The 19,564-nt window shown below is 35.7% G+C and overlaps 1 protein-coding gene across 2 annotated transcripts in view; it reads left to right on the plus strand.

The window, feature by feature from the left end:
• The window catches only part of DMTF1 (cyclin D binding myb like transcription factor 1), a 44,275-nt gene that overhangs the window by 7,172 nt on the left and 17,539 nt on the right, over nt 1-19,564 (plus strand). The window contains exons 2-8 of one of the 2 annotated variants that reach the window (XM_082847013.1): nt 2,937-3,059; nt 3,396-3,464; nt 4,457-4,573; nt 5,502-5,624; nt 10,660-10,754; nt 14,461-14,575; nt 15,465-15,541. In XM_082847013.1, the coding sequence (XP_082703139.1) occupies nt 4,465-4,573; nt 5,502-5,624; nt 10,660-10,754; nt 14,461-14,575; nt 15,465-15,541 (519 nt within the window). In that variant the 5' untranslated portion in view covers nt 2,937-3,059; nt 3,396-3,464; nt 4,457-4,464. Of the gene's footprint in view, nt 1-2,936; nt 3,060-3,395; nt 3,465-4,456; nt 4,574-5,501; nt 5,629-10,659; nt 10,755-14,460; nt 14,576-15,464; nt 15,542-19,564 lie in introns of those variants that run through there. The other variant, XM_082847014.1, reaches the window with a different exon arrangement.

The raw sequence follows: 19,564 nt of genomic DNA on the forward strand, positions 1-19,564 counted from the left end.
GACAGCTGCTTGTTTCGTGACTTACTCCCTTATCCATTCTCCATATTGCAGTCTGAATGATCTTTTCAAAATGTAAATTATATTTCCCAATTTAAAACAGTCCAAGGATTTATAAGCCCTTGTGAGATGTGCCCCTGTCTTTTTCTCCAGCCTTAAATTCAGCTACTCTCCTTGCTCGGAAGCCTCTGCCATAGTGGCTTTCTTTTTTAATCCCCTCCTGCCAGGCCAAATCAGGTCCCACCCTGGGGACTTTGCTGTTAATCTGTTGGCTGGCTTACAGTACTTGCTGATGAAGAAATATAAAGTAGCCATTAGGGTAAGCTTCCCTATTTGTAGTATGATGCTATTTCTATAAAAAGTGTACGTAGCAGGGAGGAATATATTGACATATATGAGTAAAATAACTGGAAGGAGGCATGAGAAGCTGACAGCATTGTTTACCTCCAGGCAGGGGGTCTAGGGAACTAGAGTGGAAAGTAGACTTCACCTTTACCTTTTGAATTTTGAACCATGTAAATGTGTTACCTTAAAAAGTAAATTAAAAATAAAATTAGGTGAGTTTCTTAAATATTACTAAATCCAGACTGTGTAGCTGTTAAGTACAAGAGGGGAAAAACCCCAGGAAGGTAAGTCAAGAGCTTATCTTTGGGGGTTAAAAAAAAGTAGCCACTATATCCCAGTGCCTAGAGAGTCCCTGGCACATTGCACATGTGATATATATTTGTTGATTGAACAGATATGCTAGTTAATTTGCAAAGCAGTGTAGAAGCATTTACTCATCTCTAACATGAATTATCAGACTTTTTAAAATTAACCTAGATTCCTGATTTAAAGCTAGTACACTGCATGGGATCGACCTCTAACCCCAGTACAGGTTATCAAGAATGAAATACTCTCATCTAGCTATTTCAGACTCCTTTTTCCTTGTACTTACCTTGTATCTTACCTTAAGATACCTTTCCTTGTATCTTATCATATCTTCTCAAATCCACCTTTATTTTCTCTTTTTCCCGAAGTTTTAGATTAATTTGGGTCCTAAGATGACAGTCATTAAATTGCTAAACCAGTAACCATTTTGTACCTATCACATGAGGAGTTGTGCTGGGTTTGTTATTTTATTGCTTTGTTGTTTCTTTTTAAATAAAAATACTAGTGGCAAGGTATTTTTATTTACTACTAGGAGTAGAGTTTACACCTCAGTGGTTGGAATATAAATTTGTACATCCTTTCTGGAAAATAGACTGCAGCATGATTTAAAAGTTTATTTTGTTGTATTCTTTGATCTAATAATTTTCAGTAATTAATATTGTTTAAAGAAATAGTGTATGAATGTTTCAGTGTTTTACGGAAATGAAAAATTGGGAAGAATGTAAATGTCCAGTTATAGACTATTTGTTGGATAACGTCATGTTTTTTATGCAGTGGAAGTTTTAAACGATACAGAAAACTTCAGTTAAATACCTAGCTTGGTTTCCTTCACATTTTTCAATGTGAATGAACTCTAAAATGCAGTATATAAAATTGCTTCTACAGTATAGCCTCATACACAAACACACACACATCAACAAGAGTGAAGTATGATTTTGGCAAGTTTATGGTTGGTTTTAACTTCTTTTTTCTTTTTTTACCATTTAATTTCTCCATCTTCTACAGTAGGTATTACTTTACAAACCAGCTTTTAAACATTTTAATGGATTCTGAAGTGAGAACAACATGAAATCTGTTAACTGACTGGGTTTTTCTCTAGCAGGATCTGTACCTTTTGCACTACAGACTTATTTATATATAGCAGTTCTCAAAGATACCCATCCTAGAGAGGAGTTCTAATTAGAATACTGCAAAAATGAGAATTTTAATCATTGGTTTTTGCTGAAACATCCCCTTGAACCTTAAATCTTGCTGTGCTTTTTAATTTTCGGTTGATCCTTTGGGATGAAGATGAGAAGTTTATTGAAAGAAACCTTTAAAAATCAAATCATGGGGACTTCCCTGGTGGCACAGTGGTTAAGAATCCACTTGCCAATGCAGGGGACACGGGTTCGAGCCCTGGTCCGGGAAGATCCCACATGCCGCGGAGCAACTAAGCCCGTGTGCCACAACTGCTGAGCCTGTGCTCTAGAGCCCGTGAGCCACAACTACTGAACCCGAGTGCCACAACTACTGAAGCCCATGTGCCTAGAGCCTGTGCTCTGCAACAAGAGAAGCCACCACGATAAGAAGCCTGTGCACCGCAACCAAGAATAGCCCCCGCTTGCCACAACTAGCGAAAGCCCAAGCACAGCAAAGAAGACCCAATGCAGCCAAAAATAAATAAATTAAATAAATAAATTTAAAAAAAATCAAATCATTTCAGATTTTGTAAGTTTCACAATACATTCAAAAGCTTTCTTGTAATTTATGTTTTCTGGCCTGATTGTTTAGGATTCCTTTTTTCCCACAGATCCCTGGGCAGAGCTGTTAACAGATATTATGTAGTTTCTAATGCTTTAAGATGAAATATGGTACTACATTTAAAGAGAGATGTTAATTATTATAAAGAAAAATATAGTTACTGGTAATATTTGTGGTATTGTTGGTTGGTATACACCCTAGGTCATGTTACATGTACCCAGATCTACAGTTCATAGAACCACTGGTGTAATTCAACCTATTTTTTCCAAGAAAGTTTGACTGCCTGATGAGGGGCAACTTGGGCTGAGAAACTGCCTATAAACTGACTTAGTAGGCATAGGATCCCGTCATTTCTGCCCTTCATTGGAGAATTCTTTCAGAGGCTGATTTCCAAAAGGTCTACTTACGGAAGAATTCTGGTTTTGTCCTTCCTCTTCTAGTTGAGACATCACAGAGGCTTGAGGCTAGATTGTCATCAGCATACTGCTAGCACACAGTTGTTTGTTCTCAGTAAGCCTGATTGTATAATGCTGTTACTTTTTCAGAGTGTTGCAGAGGTAGGAACATGGAGGAGAAACAATCTGGATAACATGAAAGTGATGCTGGTGGCAAAGGGAAGGCAACTCGATTCTGTGGGAAGGGCTATAGCTGATCCATCTGTTTGCTAGGTAAGCATTCCTTTGTTCCAGGGACCTTACCTCATGATTTGCAAATTTTAGTCATAACTAAATCATGACCTCCACTTATCTTTAATTGGGGAATGGCATCTTTACCATTGTAAAATGAATGATGTACTTTTAAAACAGTAATTTGTACAGTAGAACTTGAGTGAATCAGTAGATCTTCACCGTGTAAATGTTAATAGTTCTTAAGTTTTTCTGCTAAGGGAAAATGCATTTGTGTAAATGGCAAATATATGTACAGACTAATATCTTGTATATAGCAACCAAATAAATATTGAATGATTAATACACATCAAGGCTTATGTCCTCTGTATTATTTAGTTGGTAAAAAAGTATGTGGACAAGACCAAAATTGAGTATTGAGGCAAGAACTTCATTGAACATTACAAGGTAAGCCCAAAGACTTCAATCAGGCCATTGATTACAATTCAGGGCATTTCCCCCTGTCAGCTCCATGAGATACTGTATTCAAAGTGCTACTTATTCAGTCTGTCTGAACAAAAGAGAAATAATATATGTGTAAAATAACAGGTAAAGGCACTTTAAGCAAAATCCAGTTCTCTATTTCAAAATAAGACCTAGATCCATATCTGTTAGGAAAACAGTTTGGTCAGTGACAGATATATGTACTTGTTCAATATGAAAAAAACAGCAGGAAGAATTATTTAGTGTTCCTGTTTTTCAGATAATAATAGAGCTTAAATACTTGCAAATAGTGTTTTAGAGAAGTAATTCTTAGATTAAGAGAAAAGTTGTGATGGGTCTTCTGGTAAAGAATCAGAAGTTAAACACCTATTTGAATATATCACAAAGCTGCCAATAAAAAATAACTAAAAAGTGGTGTGAGTTTTTGCTGATATGACAGACAACTTGGAACAGGTTGTCTTTCATTGGATGTGATAAAAACAACTCTTAAAAAAGTAAATGCTGTAGGTTTTTAATTAATCATCGCATTTAGATTCTTGCAGATTATTACAGCTAATTCTAAATAATTGGTATAAACTTTTTTTTTTTTTTGCGGTACGTGGGCCTCTCACTGTTGTGGCCTCTCCTGTTGCGGAGCACAGGCTCCGGATGCGCAGGCTCAGTGGCCATGGCTCACGGGCCCAGCCGCTCCGTGGCATGCGGGATCTTCCCGGACCGGGGCACGAACCCGTGTCCCCTGCATAGGCAGGTGGCCTCTCAACCACTGCGCCACCAGGGAAGCCCCTATACTTTTGAAAAAACGTTTTGAAACCTGAAGCATCATTGCAATTTCACATAAAGAATACTACAGGCAGATACAAATTGGGGGGGGGGGGGGACAGGGTTCTGTGGGCTACTTCATGTTCATACTTGGAAATAATTTTTTAAACCCTAATCTGAAACCTGTTCTTATACAGATTTGAGTATGAGCACAGTTGAAGAGGATTCTGACACAGTAACAGTAGAAACTGTGAACTCTGTGACTTTGACTCGGGACGCAGACGGGAACCTCATTCTTCACTGCCCTCAGAATGGTAGGAGAACCTGCTGACATAATTGTATTGGGTTGGCCAAAAAGTTCAAGTTTTTCTGTAAGATGTTATGGAAAAACCCAAATGAACAAACTTTTTGGAAGTTTTTTTTAATTCACTCACAGTATAGGAAGTTTTTTGGTTTTTTTTTTTAATAAGCGTCCCATGGTTTTTAAGAATATAGTTCAGGTTCTTTAACTTGGCACATAGGCCTTCCATCATCTCAGCTTTCCTTGCAGCCTCATTTCCTGCCACAATTCATGTAGCGGTATTCCAGCAGTTCACAGCTATTTTTATATTCCTAACATACTTTAAGCTTCTCGGACCTCAGTATGACTGCATGTATTACTCCTACTGCCAGTTAATAATCATTTCCCCCGGCTTCTGTTTCTTTTTGAAGTTTAAGACACCTTTTCTAGAAACCTCCCTTCACCTCCAGTCTAAATTAAATGCCTGTGTGCTCATATAACAGCCTCTTCATTCCACCTTCATAGTTCTTATTACACCATTTTGAAATTGTTAGTTTAGTCATCTCCTACACTGTACTATGAGCTCCTTGACAGTCAGGGTATCTCTTATTGTTCTGTTTCTCAAACTTAGGTAATGGTAGGCATTCAGTGAATGTTGTGAGTGAATTAAATAACCGACCCTTGTCTTTACATGTGAAATATTTGGAAAGCTAGGTAGTCAACAGCACAAAAGTGTGATGTTTTAAAAAGTGGCCCCTTTGTTCATAGTTCCTTGTCATAAGAATAAGAGCTGAGGTGCTGCAGTAGGCATAGAGAGGACAGTGAGTCTCACTTGCACGACTGGCTTTAGTTGACATAGTAAATCAGTAAGAAGATTATTTTACAGTCATTGTTTGTTGAAGATTTTGTTTTCTCCTGTTGGTTTGAAGATTTTGAGATTTTTGGTTGTTTTGTTTCATTAGAAGCTGATGAAATAGACTCAGAAGATAGTATTGAACCTCCACATAAAAGGCTTTGTCTGTCTTCTGAGGATGATCAAAGTATTGATGATTCCACTCCTTGCATATCAGTTGTTGCACTTCCACGTAAGTCACTGAGTATTAACATAGTTTCCTTCTGAATCAAAATTTACATTCCAAGAGGTTAAATTGGCATTTCAAGGTAGACTTGGACCCATTATTTTTCTCCTCTTAGTGCAAAAAACCTCCTTTTAACCAGCAGTTAATGAGTGCTTATTTATGTGCCAGGCATGGCTCTGAATACTTTTACATATATTGCCTAGTTTAATCTCTCAGCCTTTTTTTTAATTGCCCCCCACTCCTGAGAGCATTTTTAGACATTTTTTTCATCATCATACTCTCCCCCATGAAATTGTAATACCACAAATATACTGTTGTTGTTTTTAATGTACTATATATATATATATGTCCTTGCTTTCTTAATAAAGAGAATAAGATCTTTTCACCTTCTCCCAAGAAGCATATTCACCCTCATTGAGAAAGCACACTGTAGAGAGTGTTCCCTATGTTATAAATGACAAAACTAAGGTATAGAGAGGTGTAATAACTTGTCTAAGGTCATAACCAGGCATTCCAGTTCTGGTAGTTTATGTTCTTTTCATGTGGTATATGGCTAAATGGAAGTTAGACCGAAGCCTAATAAGTTTATTCTCATTAAGAAAGTTCTTAAGGGACTTCCCTGGCGACCCCGCGGTTAAGACTGTGTTTCCACTGCAGGGGGCACGGGTTCGATCCCTGGTCGGGGAAACTAAGATACCGCATGCCGCACAGTGCGGCCAGAAAAAAAAAATGCAAAACAAAGAAAGTTCTTAAAATGTTTATTTATATTCCAAGATCATTTAGAGTAGACTGGATTTTAAGAAGATGTAGTATTTTGGGTGGGATACTGTTGGTGAAATACTACAACCCACCAACTGTAATGTTAAATTATATTTCTGGTTTGTTTAGCAAAGAATATGGAATCTTGTTGAACTGTGGTGGCCCTCCAAAGCTGGAGTAGATATCTTAGTCCTTGGCGATGGGGTTGGGGCACAGGGCTGTTGGGGGCACTCTCTGCACAAAGGAGGGTCTTGGTATATCCACGAACTTTTATTTTGCAGTCAGCATCAAGCAAGATCACATCGTCATCTAGTGGAAGAAAACTAAGACTAGGTTTTCATTGTGGAAAATCATGTCTTCATAAGCAAATATGTACTCTGTATTTGGAGTTAATTGCTTATTGAATTGAGCAGAAAATAAACCATATTATATAAGTTTACTATGAGACTTTGTTGAGAAATGGTGTTAATGTTAATATTGCTAATATTGCTTCCACTTGTGGAATATACAAGCATAATGTATTTCTAATTAAATGATCTCTCCTTCTAATGATAATTCATATGATTTTTAAAATTCTCTCCTAATTTGACTATTATTATGTTATGACTCAATTTTAGAACATGATTAGCCTATCTGTACAAATACAATCCTACATAGACATTTTCTAAGCTAGAATTTTTTTTAATTCAGATATAACTGACATTAACATTATATTAGTTTCAAGTGTACATAATGATTGGTATATGTATACGAAATCATTATGTATATGTATATATTGCAAAATGTTCAGCACAATAAGTCTAGTAACATCCTTCACCACACAGTTGTCAATACAGTTTTTTTTCCTGTGATAAGAACTTTTAAGATCTACTGTCGTAACAACTTTCAAATATACAGTACAGTATTATTAACTGTAGTCACCATGCTGAACAGTACATCCACAGGTTATAAAATAAAATTAAAATATTTAATTAAGCCAGAATTTTTGAGTGATTATTTTGATGTAAATTTTGACTGGTTAATTGATTTGGTTAGAGTGCCTTGAACATTATTGTAGGTTTGAACTACACGATATTCTGTTCTATTTTATGGTGTGTTGACATTAAAGCACATGAGCTATTTGATGTTGGGTCATAGCATCACCAAAGAGGACATTCTGGAGCCTAATTTACAATAAGACTGAATTTATGAAGAGTGGCTTGAAGTTCCCTGGATTTGTAAAAAGTATGTTGATAAAATCAACTTAGGAAAGTTTCTACATTTTAAAAAAGTCACACAGGGCTTTCCTGATGGCGCAGTGGTTGAGAGTCCGCCTGCTGATGCAGGGGACACGGGTTCGTGCTCCGGTCCCAGAAGATCCCACATGCTGCAGAGCGGCTGGCCCCTGAGCCATGGCTGCTGAGCCTGCGTGTCCAGAGCCTGTGCTCTGTAATGGAAGAGGCCACAGCAGTGAGAGGCCCGCGTACCGCCAAAAAAAAAAAAAAAGTCACACTAAAGCATGAAGTCCTATATCCATCACCATCATCTGGGACTGATTAAATGCACGAGTAATTTATGCTGGACTTCATGGAGATGAATATTAGTTTTAATGATTTAACTTTAATATTCAGGTTTTCTTTACATGCTTTATAAAACTGATAAAAAGTTATCTGAGCCTTAAAAGTTCTCTTAACCCTCATGTTAATCAGTGTAGATAACTTACCACTTCTTTTTGCAATCATCTACACACATTTATTCCATTACCTATTCATTGTTAAAACTCTTGGTGATTATTCGTAGAGGACTGTTGGAGTTACTAAGCCTCTGATTCCTTTTGTTCTTCACAAGGCCTCGTTTGTCATTCCCATACCACTTTTGCTATTGCATATTAACTGGAGTCTATTTGTAATTACTTCAGATTTTGTTTTCCTACCACTAATTCCTATCTTCCAGATTACTTCCTCTCATACTTTTGCGATCCTTTGCCCCACTGGGACCCATTGACCTTACCACTTTTAAATTATTCCTTCACTTGTATCCTTGTTTCCGCCTTACCTAGTTTCCTCCTTACCTAGTTTTTCATGGTTAATCATTATAATCATTGTCTTGCATTTACCCTCAGATCCTTTTTTCCTCCCCTCACTTCATCATTCTTTGATGAAACCACAACCCTGGTTCAATTTGTCTGCCTATTTATGTCTATACTCGTACAGCTAACTGAAAGAGATTGGAGAAAAACAGCACAAGTAAGCTGACCAGTCTCACTTTAAATTTATGATCATTAATTTGAAATGGGCTCTTAATGTTGCCTGCTAGTCATACCATACTTATCTAGTGTTCTTTCTCCCACTCTAAGATGACTGTTTAATACATTCTGAAATCTCCAGTACTACTTCTACCTTTTTCACTCTCAACTGATAGCCTTGCTTCCTACCTAGAAAATTTAAGTGGCCAGAAAATAATTTCTGTAAGTTTCCACTACCATAGATACACACTGACTTGTATCTATGTCCATATATTCTGTCTTTTCACCCAGCTAAAGCCAACCCTTCAGTGTACTAGATCCCACCCCTTTTGTCTACTCAAGGACATAGTTGTAGCAATTCTTTCCTTTCTCCTCTGAATCATCAATTTTTCATTCTCTATTGGATTATTCCCATCAACATTTACAAACATACTATAATTTCTTCTTCAAAACGTCCTGTTAGCCCACTTTGGGCTCCAATACAATTTCTCTGCTTCCCTTTAGATCAGAGTTCCTTGGAAGAATTGCCTCCGTTTCTTCTTCCCTTGTTCCGTAAGCCCACTCCAGTCAGTCTTTCACCTCTATCACTACACCAGAACTGTTCTCCCCGTGTCTCCAGACACTTTCTTTTTCTTCTTTTCTTTTTAGTTTTTTCCAGAGACTTTCTTGTTGCTAAATCCAATGGTGATTTTTTTAGTCTTTGTCTTACTTGATCTGCCGACAATTTTCAACAATTTTATCACTCCCTTCTCCCTGAAACATTTTATCACTTGACTTCCAGGGAAGACATTTCTCTCTGTCCATTCCTTCTTAGTCTCTTACGCTGACTTGTCCACATCTCTGCAACCTCTAAATGTGGAGTGCCCCAGGACTCAGTTCTTAGATTGCTTCTGTTTTCCATTTTTACTCACTCCCTAGAATTCATGGTTTTAAGTCCTGTCTCTGGTAATGACTCCCAGATTTATTCCAGTCCAGACTTCTCTTGACTCTAGAGGTTTAGTGGCTATCTCAAACGAATATGTTTAAATCTGAGCTCCTGAAACGTCCTACATTTTTAAACTTGCTTCTTCTACAGTCTTCCCCATCTCATTAATGGCAGGTACATTCTTCCAGTAGCTCAGATAAAAAACTTTAGTTCCATCGTTGACTTTTCACTTTCATATTTGGTTTATCCGCACATCCTGTTGGCTCTACCATCAACATGTATGCACAATTTGAACTACTTCTTATCACCCTCACTTGCCTTCACTCTAGTCCAAGCCACTGACCTCTCTTACCTAGATTATTGAATTAGCTTCTTCACTGATTTCCCTCCAGCCTGTGCTGCCCTTCAGGCTATTTTCCCCTTAGCAGCCAGAGTGATCCTATTAAAATAAAACTCAGTTTATACCACTCCTCTACTCTAAATCTTCCAATGGTCAACCCATTGGAAAAGAGTTAAAGCCAAAGTCTTTACAGTGGTCTGTGAGTCCCCACACAGTGATTGGTCTGCTCTGGCCAGCTATACTGTCCTCCTTGCTGTTCCTGTGAACCATCTAGGCAGGCCCTCACCTCAGAGCCTTTTTGCACTTGGCTTTCCATCTGCCTGAAGTGTTTTTCCTCAATATACCTGCATGATATATAATATATGGACTTTATGGATAAAGTCCAAGTGTTGGTGACTTTTCCTGGCCTCCTATCTAAAATTCAAACACTCTCCCCCACTCCCAACACATTTCTTTTCATGCTTTATTTTTTCTCCTTAATACTTCTCCAGCATAATATCGTGTTCATTTTGTATCTTTCCCCCTAGGCTATAAGTGCCGTGAAGGCAGAATTTTTGGTTTTTTGTTTGTTGTTGCCGAGAACAATGCCTAGCATGTATTAGGTGCACAGTAGGTATTTGTTAAGCAAATATGTGTATATGAATGTATACATACGCACATATATATGTGTAGATATATTGGCAAGGAATATGTTAAGAAATTAGATGATCACATACTTGTTCCTTGGGTATATTTTTTAATAATTAGAAGCTGCCATTATTATTCTGGAGTTGAACTGTTCTTTTTCTTGAAGTTTCAGAAAATGATCAGAGCTTTGAGGTGACCATGACTGCAACCACAGAGGTGGCAGATGATGAGATTACTGAGGGAACTGTGACACAGATCCAGGTATAGTAAGTCTTTTTACTGGATACAAGAAGATTATCCTTTACACATACCTTGGGTGATAAAATGATGAGAATATATTCTGTCTGACAAAGGAGCAACCACAGAACAGAGGTTGAACTTATTCATTCAGATTTCCAGTCCCCACATATGTGAGTCTCAGAATTGTAAGCAACAATACAATTTATAACATTTGTAGTTAAGGTAGTTTCTTTTGGTGCCTGTAGGACTAGATACATTTTACCGCATGTTAAGAGGTTAAATAATAATTAGCCCTTTTTCCTACATGAACTTCTGTATTTGTCTCATAAAAAAAAAAAGTAATCAGAATTCCTTGCTGTCTTCAGTAACCAACAGCTTAAATATATTTTACTTGTAAGTGTATTTCTGGCTGATTGTTCTTTCTTTTTACTAGCTTGTCCTTTTGCTTCATCTCTTCATTTAATAAAATACTTTTAAGTAGACAGTAGACATTGTACCATTATTTTTCGTATGTGAAGCATCCCAATGACCCTTCAGTTAAGAAGTAAAGTAGTTACAAGTTGATATGTAACATCAGGGAGTAAAGACATCTCAGGTAGGTGTACTGTGAATGGTTTGCAGTGGGGAGCTTCAGAGTGGTTCCAGAATGACAGGATTTCCAGAGAAGCAAGTCTCCAAAACGCTTCAAACAGCTTTGAGCCAGGCTGGAGATCTCATAATCTACTCTTGGGTTTCAGTGGAAATTTGGACAGAATTTTCTTTCTAAACCCTCAGAAATAATAGGGCACATTCTTTCTTCAAAATGGGTCTTGTCAAATTCATTTCAGATTCAAAGACTATGTAGTCTCACTTCCATTCCATTTTTAGCACATTGAAAATAACTATATACATATGTGTGATTTGGTTTACAACCTAGTTATAAGATTGAGCAGTAGCAGTGCTAGTTAGACAAGTTATACGGTTTTGTTTGGATTATTTCCGAAGACTTAATGCATTACAATTTAATATTAACCTCTTGGTTTGTTATTACCGTTTTAATAAACAAAATAATTAATAATTTCTAAATTTTTTTAATAAGATTAATATTCGGTTGGGAGTGAAAGTCAGCACAGTTAGAAGTTCAGAAATAGTGTGCTTTTTGCTGTGCCCTTTTGTGTCAATCTAGGTGTAGTTATTTCATGTAGTTTAGTAGCTAATGCCCCTTCTCTCATTCCACTGGTGGGATGAGCTTGAAAAACAATTAGAAAGTTTAAAAATTCCCAATGTATATAGTACTTTGTGGTTGCAAGAGGTGTTTAGTGAATGAAATACTTATTTTTAGATTTCTAAGCCTGTATATGTTACAGATAGGAAACCCTACAACCAACTCAAAAAGGCTTCATTTAGAAAGCAACAGCATTCTAATAAAGCCTGAGTAACTAAAAGATTTATGTGTAAAATAGCAAAAAATGGGGGTAAAATACTATAAAACTTATTACTATTTACTATACTAAAATACTTATTACTAAACTTATTACTAAGTATAGATAGATAGCCTTTCAGGTACCTAAGTCTCCTTCTATACTAACTTTTATTGACAGTGCTGAATATTACTACTAAAAGTTAATAATTATTTACTTCATTTCATGGCTTTTCCTGTTTAACATTATATGGTTTTAGTAATAATTGTAAGTCTTCTTCAGAAAAATTTGAGCCATAAGGCATTAAGTGTTTGCCCAAAGACAGCGATTAATTGGCATGACAGGTTTATTTGTGAGATTCATAGAGTGGGCTTTGCTGTATATTTAGACTCACTTTGGAAAATGGTGATTTTATTCTTTTAATGAACTAATTAATATAAGAGATCATCTCAGGATATTTTCTACATTACATTTCTTAAAAGTAGGTATTATATGTATCAAGGTCTTTTGATAGGTCTCTGTATTGCCCTTGATGAATAACTCCTGTGTCAAATCTTACAGAATTGTGACCTTCATAATATAAGAGGCCTTGGATATCATCTGTCTAGTCTGTCTCAATTCTCAGCTTTATAAAGTCCTCTTAATCTTTAAAAGAAAAAGATCTAAAATGTATGATGCATAAATACAGGGTTATAAAGCTTTTCATGTTTGTTCCAGTGATTTCTAGCTTTTGCCTATGGTTTTAAAAAACAACATTTTTATAAATACAAAATATTCATTACCACCAAATATAAAAATAAAGTAGGTGACAGCATTGTGCTTTGATTGTTCATGGACAGTTTCTCTGTTTTCAAAGTGAGATGGGTTTCTTATCTTCTTGGAAGTAGAGATCCAGTTTCTGCCTACTCAAAAAACAGTTCAAACTTTGTTAGGACTTACCTCCGGAAAGTGACATAGGTTAGTAGTTGATCCAATCCAGAGACAAAACTGGGTTGAGTGGTCACTAGGCATGTGGCTCTCCCCTTATCCTGGTCTGCCTATAATAGATTCATACCTGATATGGTATCACTTTTGCTAAATCTTCTTCACTTACCCTATAGCTCTCTTTAGCTCAAGGCCAAGTCTCTTAAAAACAGCTTTGTTCCTGCAGAATTTGCTGGATTAGGTATGTCCTTAATTGAAAATGTACCTGGTGAGCTTCCCTGGTGGCACAGTGGTTGAGAATCCACCTGCCAATGCAGGGGACAGGGGTTCGAGCCCTGGTCCAGGAAGATCCCACATGCCGCAGAGCAACTAAGCCCGTGAGCCACAACTACTGAGCCTGGGCTCTAGAGCCCACGAGCCACAACTACTGAGCCTGCCTGCCACAACTACTGAAGCCTGTGCGCCTAGAGCCCGTGCTTTGCAACAAGAGAAGCCACCGCAATGAGAAGTTCACGCACCACAACGAAGAGTAGCCCCCGCTCGCCACAACTAAAAAAAGCCCGTGCACAGCAACGAAGACCCAGCGCAGTGAAAAATAAATAAATAAAATATATAAATTAAAAAAAAAACAACAAAAGAAAATGTACCTGGTGATAGCTTCATAAATATACTGAAAGCCACTGAATTGTATACTTTAAAGGGTGAATTTTATGATGTGTGAATTGTATCTCAATAAAGCTTATTTTTTAACTACACATTTCTCATAGAGACTATTTTACTGCAATAATAATAGAAAGTAGTACCATATAGTTCTTTGAAAGAAGGTACATTAAGGAGGGTAGGAATCAGCTCTAGAGGTTGGCTAAAACAAAGTTGTCAGTAAACAATAAGCAGATCATGATTTTGCAGTAACATCTTTTGAGTTAGCCTGTTAATCCTTTAGATTTAGCAACAGATTACATTACAGATGACTATATATTTAGGTAGCAAACTACCTGTGAGGACATGAATAATCATGACATCAACCCCAGCATTTCCATTTTATTTTATATATGAGTTTGTTTTACATATATAAATATACAAATGGCTTTGAGTATCCTGTATTAATTTAAATGCTTAATGGAATCTTAGCCAATATTCTCTAAAATTCAAGCTGCTAGTACTGACTTACTTGTTTAAATGAAGGTCATATTTTGTTAATGCAGATAATTTTGTTTTCATACTGTCTTATTAAAAGAACAAGAAAATATTTGTCTATAAATTGAATATAATTTTATTATATTTAAAACAAATGGATTTCACATTATTAGAGTTTTATAGTGCTTCGCATTACAAACAAAGATGAATCAGGTTGGGTATTAAATCAGGCTGCTACTTTTTTTTTTCTCTTTTACCTTTTCAAGATTCTACAGAATGAGCAACTAGATGACATATCTCCCTTGGGTAATGAGGAGGTTTCAGCGGTTAGCCAAGCATGGTTTACAACTAAAGAAGATAAGGATTCTCTAACTAACAAAGGTAAGAGATACTGTGAATTTTAGTGTCCAGTGGAAAATACGGACATAAGGAAGAGCTTGTAGTCATAAGGATTCTGAGTTGGGCCTTCATAATTATGGTTGAGTAGTTACAGTAATTGAGCCTTTCTAATTGAATTAAATTTGGCTCTGAATGGGACCATGAAACCAATATTCATTTTTCAATCATTGATCATTAGTTCTGTGATATGAAGTAGGTTATAAACAGATGCACAGTGGTGTCATTTAAAAGACAATTCAGTTATTGCTTATGGGAGTAGGAAGTCAAGCCTTTTTTCAAAGTTCTGCTACTAACTTTGGTCTGATAAGTGGCTTAGAGGTTTAAAGTAACAGTGTTCATAGTACTGCTGTGCTCATAAGGATTGCTAGGAAGTTACTACAACAAAGTGGAGGTTGTGTATATGCCACTCTGAAGTAAGGAAAGGAAACAAAAAGTAAGTAAATTGATTGTTTTCAACCACTGTACAGTAAGTACTCATTAAGAATAAATTATTCACTTGGTATCCAATATATTATGTTTACCTTGTCCTAGAATCTTTTATACATGTTTTTTTGCCCATAAAATTTATTTTTGACTGGAGAAATTTTTCAGAAAGTTTTGAGGGTGATTTGGCTTTTGTACTTATAAGTCCTATACTGCTGAAACGATAAGAGATGTAACTAAGAGGAAGTAATATTTTTTATGAATCTTTTACTTACCATTATCTCTGTTTAGTAGGGTCAAATGTATTCTTTCTTAAAAACCAGAGGTCACAAAAGCAACTTTACCTGGGAATTTTTCAGATTTCAGATGAGTGAGACATTAAATTAGCTACATTTTATTCCTCTCAAGGAATAATATTTTCTATAGCATTACTTGTTTTCTTTTAAAGGACATAAATGGAAGCAGGGGATGTGGTCCAAGGAAGAAATTGATATTTTGATGAACAATATTGAACGCTATTTGAAGGTATCTTATGGCATATTTTTTTGTTTCACTAATTTTTTCATCGCCAATTGCAAAAAATATCAAAGCAGCATTTTGTATATAGTACTTAGGAGCTTTTCAGTAATTATGTAATGGATGACTGGCTAATATGTTGTAGATTAATAATTCTCAGTTGTATGATTATACTTTTAAGCACATTTTGAATTCTCAGTTTAAAATAGCTTTATTGCTTTAGTTAATACCCTGAAGTTTAGGCAGAATTTTAATAGCCTCTCAGAATCTTAAAGCCCCATCTTTTTAAGCAGCCTATAAATTAAGGTTTAAATTTATGTTGTGTAAAGTCTAAGATATACATCTTCTTTGAATGAGTTTATGACATCACACTAGTCTTTCCCCTTTAAAAAAAAAATTTAGTTCATTTTCATATTCAGGCTTATATCCTGTTACCTTAGTCATCCTCTTCATTAAATGTCTGATGAAAACAGAATTTTTGAAGCACTAGAAATGTGAATTGCTTTAACAAATAGTGTTGGCTTTCAAATGCCTGCCAACAGTCCATGTGGAAATTCTGAAAACAGGTGAAGAATGAGATAAGGCTCTGTGCCCTGTGAGTGATAACATGTTGTTAATTCTGCATGAGAACAAAGAAGGAAGAGTTTATTCTCAGGGTTAGGACAGTTATGAAAAATATTTGGAAGAGCAGGATTTGAGCTGAGTTTTAAAGAAGGGGGTGGGAGTTAGGGGTAGAGTAGGGCTGGAGGGAACAGCATAAGTAAATGATGAGCGTTGAGGATTCAGAGTTCAAACCCAGAGTATGTTAAATTAACTCCTTTAACCCAAACCAAGATAATTAGCTTCTAGAACTTGGGCTTTGAAGTCCAGACCAAAGAATTAGAATTCTATCCTATAAGAAATGTGAAGAACTGGTAACTCAGTTTAGGGAGAGTTTGGTCGGGTAGATCTGTGCCCTTCTCAAGGAAATCTCTCCAGAGACTTGCTGACCATCCCAGTAATGGAGTTATGTTCAAATAGTGCATGTTTGAAATGGAGACCGTTACCATTGTTTGGGAATGGGAAGTGTACAGAGTTTATTTAACTGTTCTCCTATTGTTTGATACTTAGTTTATGTACAATTTTTTACTATTTTAAATACACTGCTGCCTAGAATGTCCATGTTCTTAAGCTTAATTTTAAGCTGCACTCCTCCCAAACTACCCTTTATGAATTATAAAGAGTAAAAAACTTTTAATTCTTTATTAGTGAAGAAAGATCTTCCCACCAAGCTAATTGTTTTAAGAGAAACAGAAATATAGTGACCATTGAAATGTATCTAGAAGTGTATTAAAAGTTGTCCACTGATCACAGACACTTAAGTTAAAATTGGAAAAATGCTACAGGTTTAGATAAGGCAGCAACGAATTGGTAAAAACACTGAATTTGGGGAATTAAGAAGCTGGTTTCTTGTGTAGGAGATTGGAGTAGATGATTTCCAAGGACTCTTTCAGCTTTATGATTAAGACTTTTAGATACCCATTTCAGGTGACCAGGTGAGAGTAGTAAGGACTTTACAGTAGTTGAAATAGAATTGGCAGGGAAAGGCAGATAAGCAAGTAGTCTCTAAGGAAGCCTGGTGACTGAATATTGGTGAAGAAGGAAAATGAGGAGTGGGAATAATTAAGGGTTTTTTTAAAAATTGAGGATGTTTGGGAGAATGATGATAGAATTGTCAGAAATAGGAAATGTCCAAAAAGATGTACTGATCTTGGGAAAAGCTAATTTGTTTGATTTTGATTTTGATTTTTGACTGTGATTTTCATTATGTGGTGCTCTTACAGGAACATTGTGGAGCTATTTTTAAACCAATTAATTAGGTGTCATATATTCCATATTTTGGGTAAAAGGATAAGGTATTGTCACAAGCAACAACAAAAAAAAGGGCAGAAAAATCTTTTCATCTCACTATAATATCATCCCACAACACAGTGCCTTGCATGTAGGTACTTGTAAATATTTAGGTTTAATTGTTTGCAGAATTGAAACTGCGTAAAACAATTTTAGAAAAGATTCTGAAATTTTAAAGTTTTTACTGTGAAGTTTAATACATTCAGAAGAGTGTTTAAAATGCATATCAGTGTAATTTTACCTGTTTTGAAATTTACGTAAGTTGATTCATTCTCTGGGTATTCTGTAACTGGCTTCTTTTGTTCAATATTGTGATTTTGAGACCCATCCCCTGTTGATTTTTTTTTTTTTAGCTTTCATCATGCAAATATATATACCATAAGTTACACGTTCCACAGTTAATGGTCATTTGGGTTCTTTTTAGTTTTTTGCTATTAATTTGTACAGATCTTTTGGGTGTAAATAGTATTTTATTATGGATTTAATTTTTATTTCTCTGATTACATATTTTTATATGCTTGTTGGCCATTTGTGTTTTCTCTTTGAAATTCCTGTTTGTGTCTTTTATCAGTTTTTTCTGTGGGGTGGTTTATCTTTTTATTTTTTGTGACGTTCTTAATGTATTCTCAATACTAATGGTTTTTTGGTTGTGTTACAGATATCTTGTCCCAATTTAGTGGCCTGTCTTTTCCTTCTCTCTAGGTATCATTTGATGAAAGAAGATTCTTAATTCCAATTTCAAAATTATCATCTTTTTACTTCTGTGTTTTTCCAAGCTTGTTTAAGAAATCTTCCCCTGCCTCAAGGGCATAAAGATATTCTCACATATATAGTTTTGCCTTTCACACTGATTTTTTTCCTGTGGGTATGAGTTAGGGTTTCAGTGTTATTGGGTTGTGGTTGTTTTTGTTTTGTTTTATATGGATGATAATTGTCCCAGCATCATTAGGGAATGTCAGTCTTTTCCCAGTCTACAATATCCATTCTGTCCTACTCAAACTTCCACAGATATGTTTCTAGGTTTTCTAATTTGTTCTTAGGTTCAGTTTCATACCTGCACCAGTACAGTTCTGTCTTCAGAAGTCCCAATATCTGACGGGGCAGGTCTCTTCATGAGTGTCTTGGCTGTTCTTGGCCCTTTGCTCTTCCATTATAAATTTAGAATCAACCTGCAAAGAATGAAAAACTGTTGGAATTTTTATTGGGACTACATTGAATCTGAATCAATTTGAAGGGAATTAACATCTTTGTAATATTCTGACTTCCTCTTGAACATTTTATAGCTTTCCGTTTTAATTAGTTCCCCTTTAATGTCAGTTGATAGTTTTATGTTTGCTCCATAAAGGAATTGCATAACTTGCCTAAGATTTAGTCTTAATGCTTTTTTAATTTTGATGCTATTATTAGTGGGAATTTTTAAAGATTTTTTATGAGCTTTGTCTAGAAATACAAATGACTTCATTGATTTTGTAACCAGCATTCTTGCTAAGTACTCTTAAATAATTTTTGATTATAGATGTTTGGGTTTCTACATATATAACATCTGTAAATGATTCTTTTCTAATCTTTATGCTTTTTTAAAATTGGGGTATAGTTGATGTACAATATTATATAAGTTTCAGGTGTACATAGTGATTTACAATATTTAAAGGTTATACTCTGTTTATAATTATTACAATCTTTATGCTTTTTGAATGTTGGATTTTATGATTGCTCTTTCCATACCTATTAAGATTTTACTTTTTTTCCCATAAATCTTATGTGATTAATTGCTAATTTTTCTGAAATTAATACAAACTCATATTCCTGGAGTAAGCTTACTTTTTGCATTGATTATTAACCTTTTTATACATTACTGAGTTCAGTGTGCTAAAATATTTTGAGGATTTGGGGGATCTATTTTAATGAATGAGCTTGGCCCAGAAGATCTTTTCTGAAACTCCCCTTGTCTGGTTTTGCTATTGAGATTATGCTAGCCTAACCAAATGAGTGGGGAATTGTCCCCGATTTTTATCTTTTTTTTTAAATAAATTTATTTATCTATTTTTATTTTTGGCTGCGTTAGTTCTTTGTTGCTGTGCGTGGGCTTTATCTAGTTGCGGCAAGTGGGGGCTACTCTTCGTTGCAGTGCTCAGGCTTCTC

Source organism: Leucopleurus acutus, assembly GCF_964270905.1.
Source record: "Leucopleurus acutus genome assembly, chromosome: 9".
Classification (NCBI taxonomy): domain Eukaryota; kingdom Metazoa; phylum Chordata; class Mammalia; order Artiodactyla; family Delphinidae; genus Leucopleurus; species Leucopleurus acutus.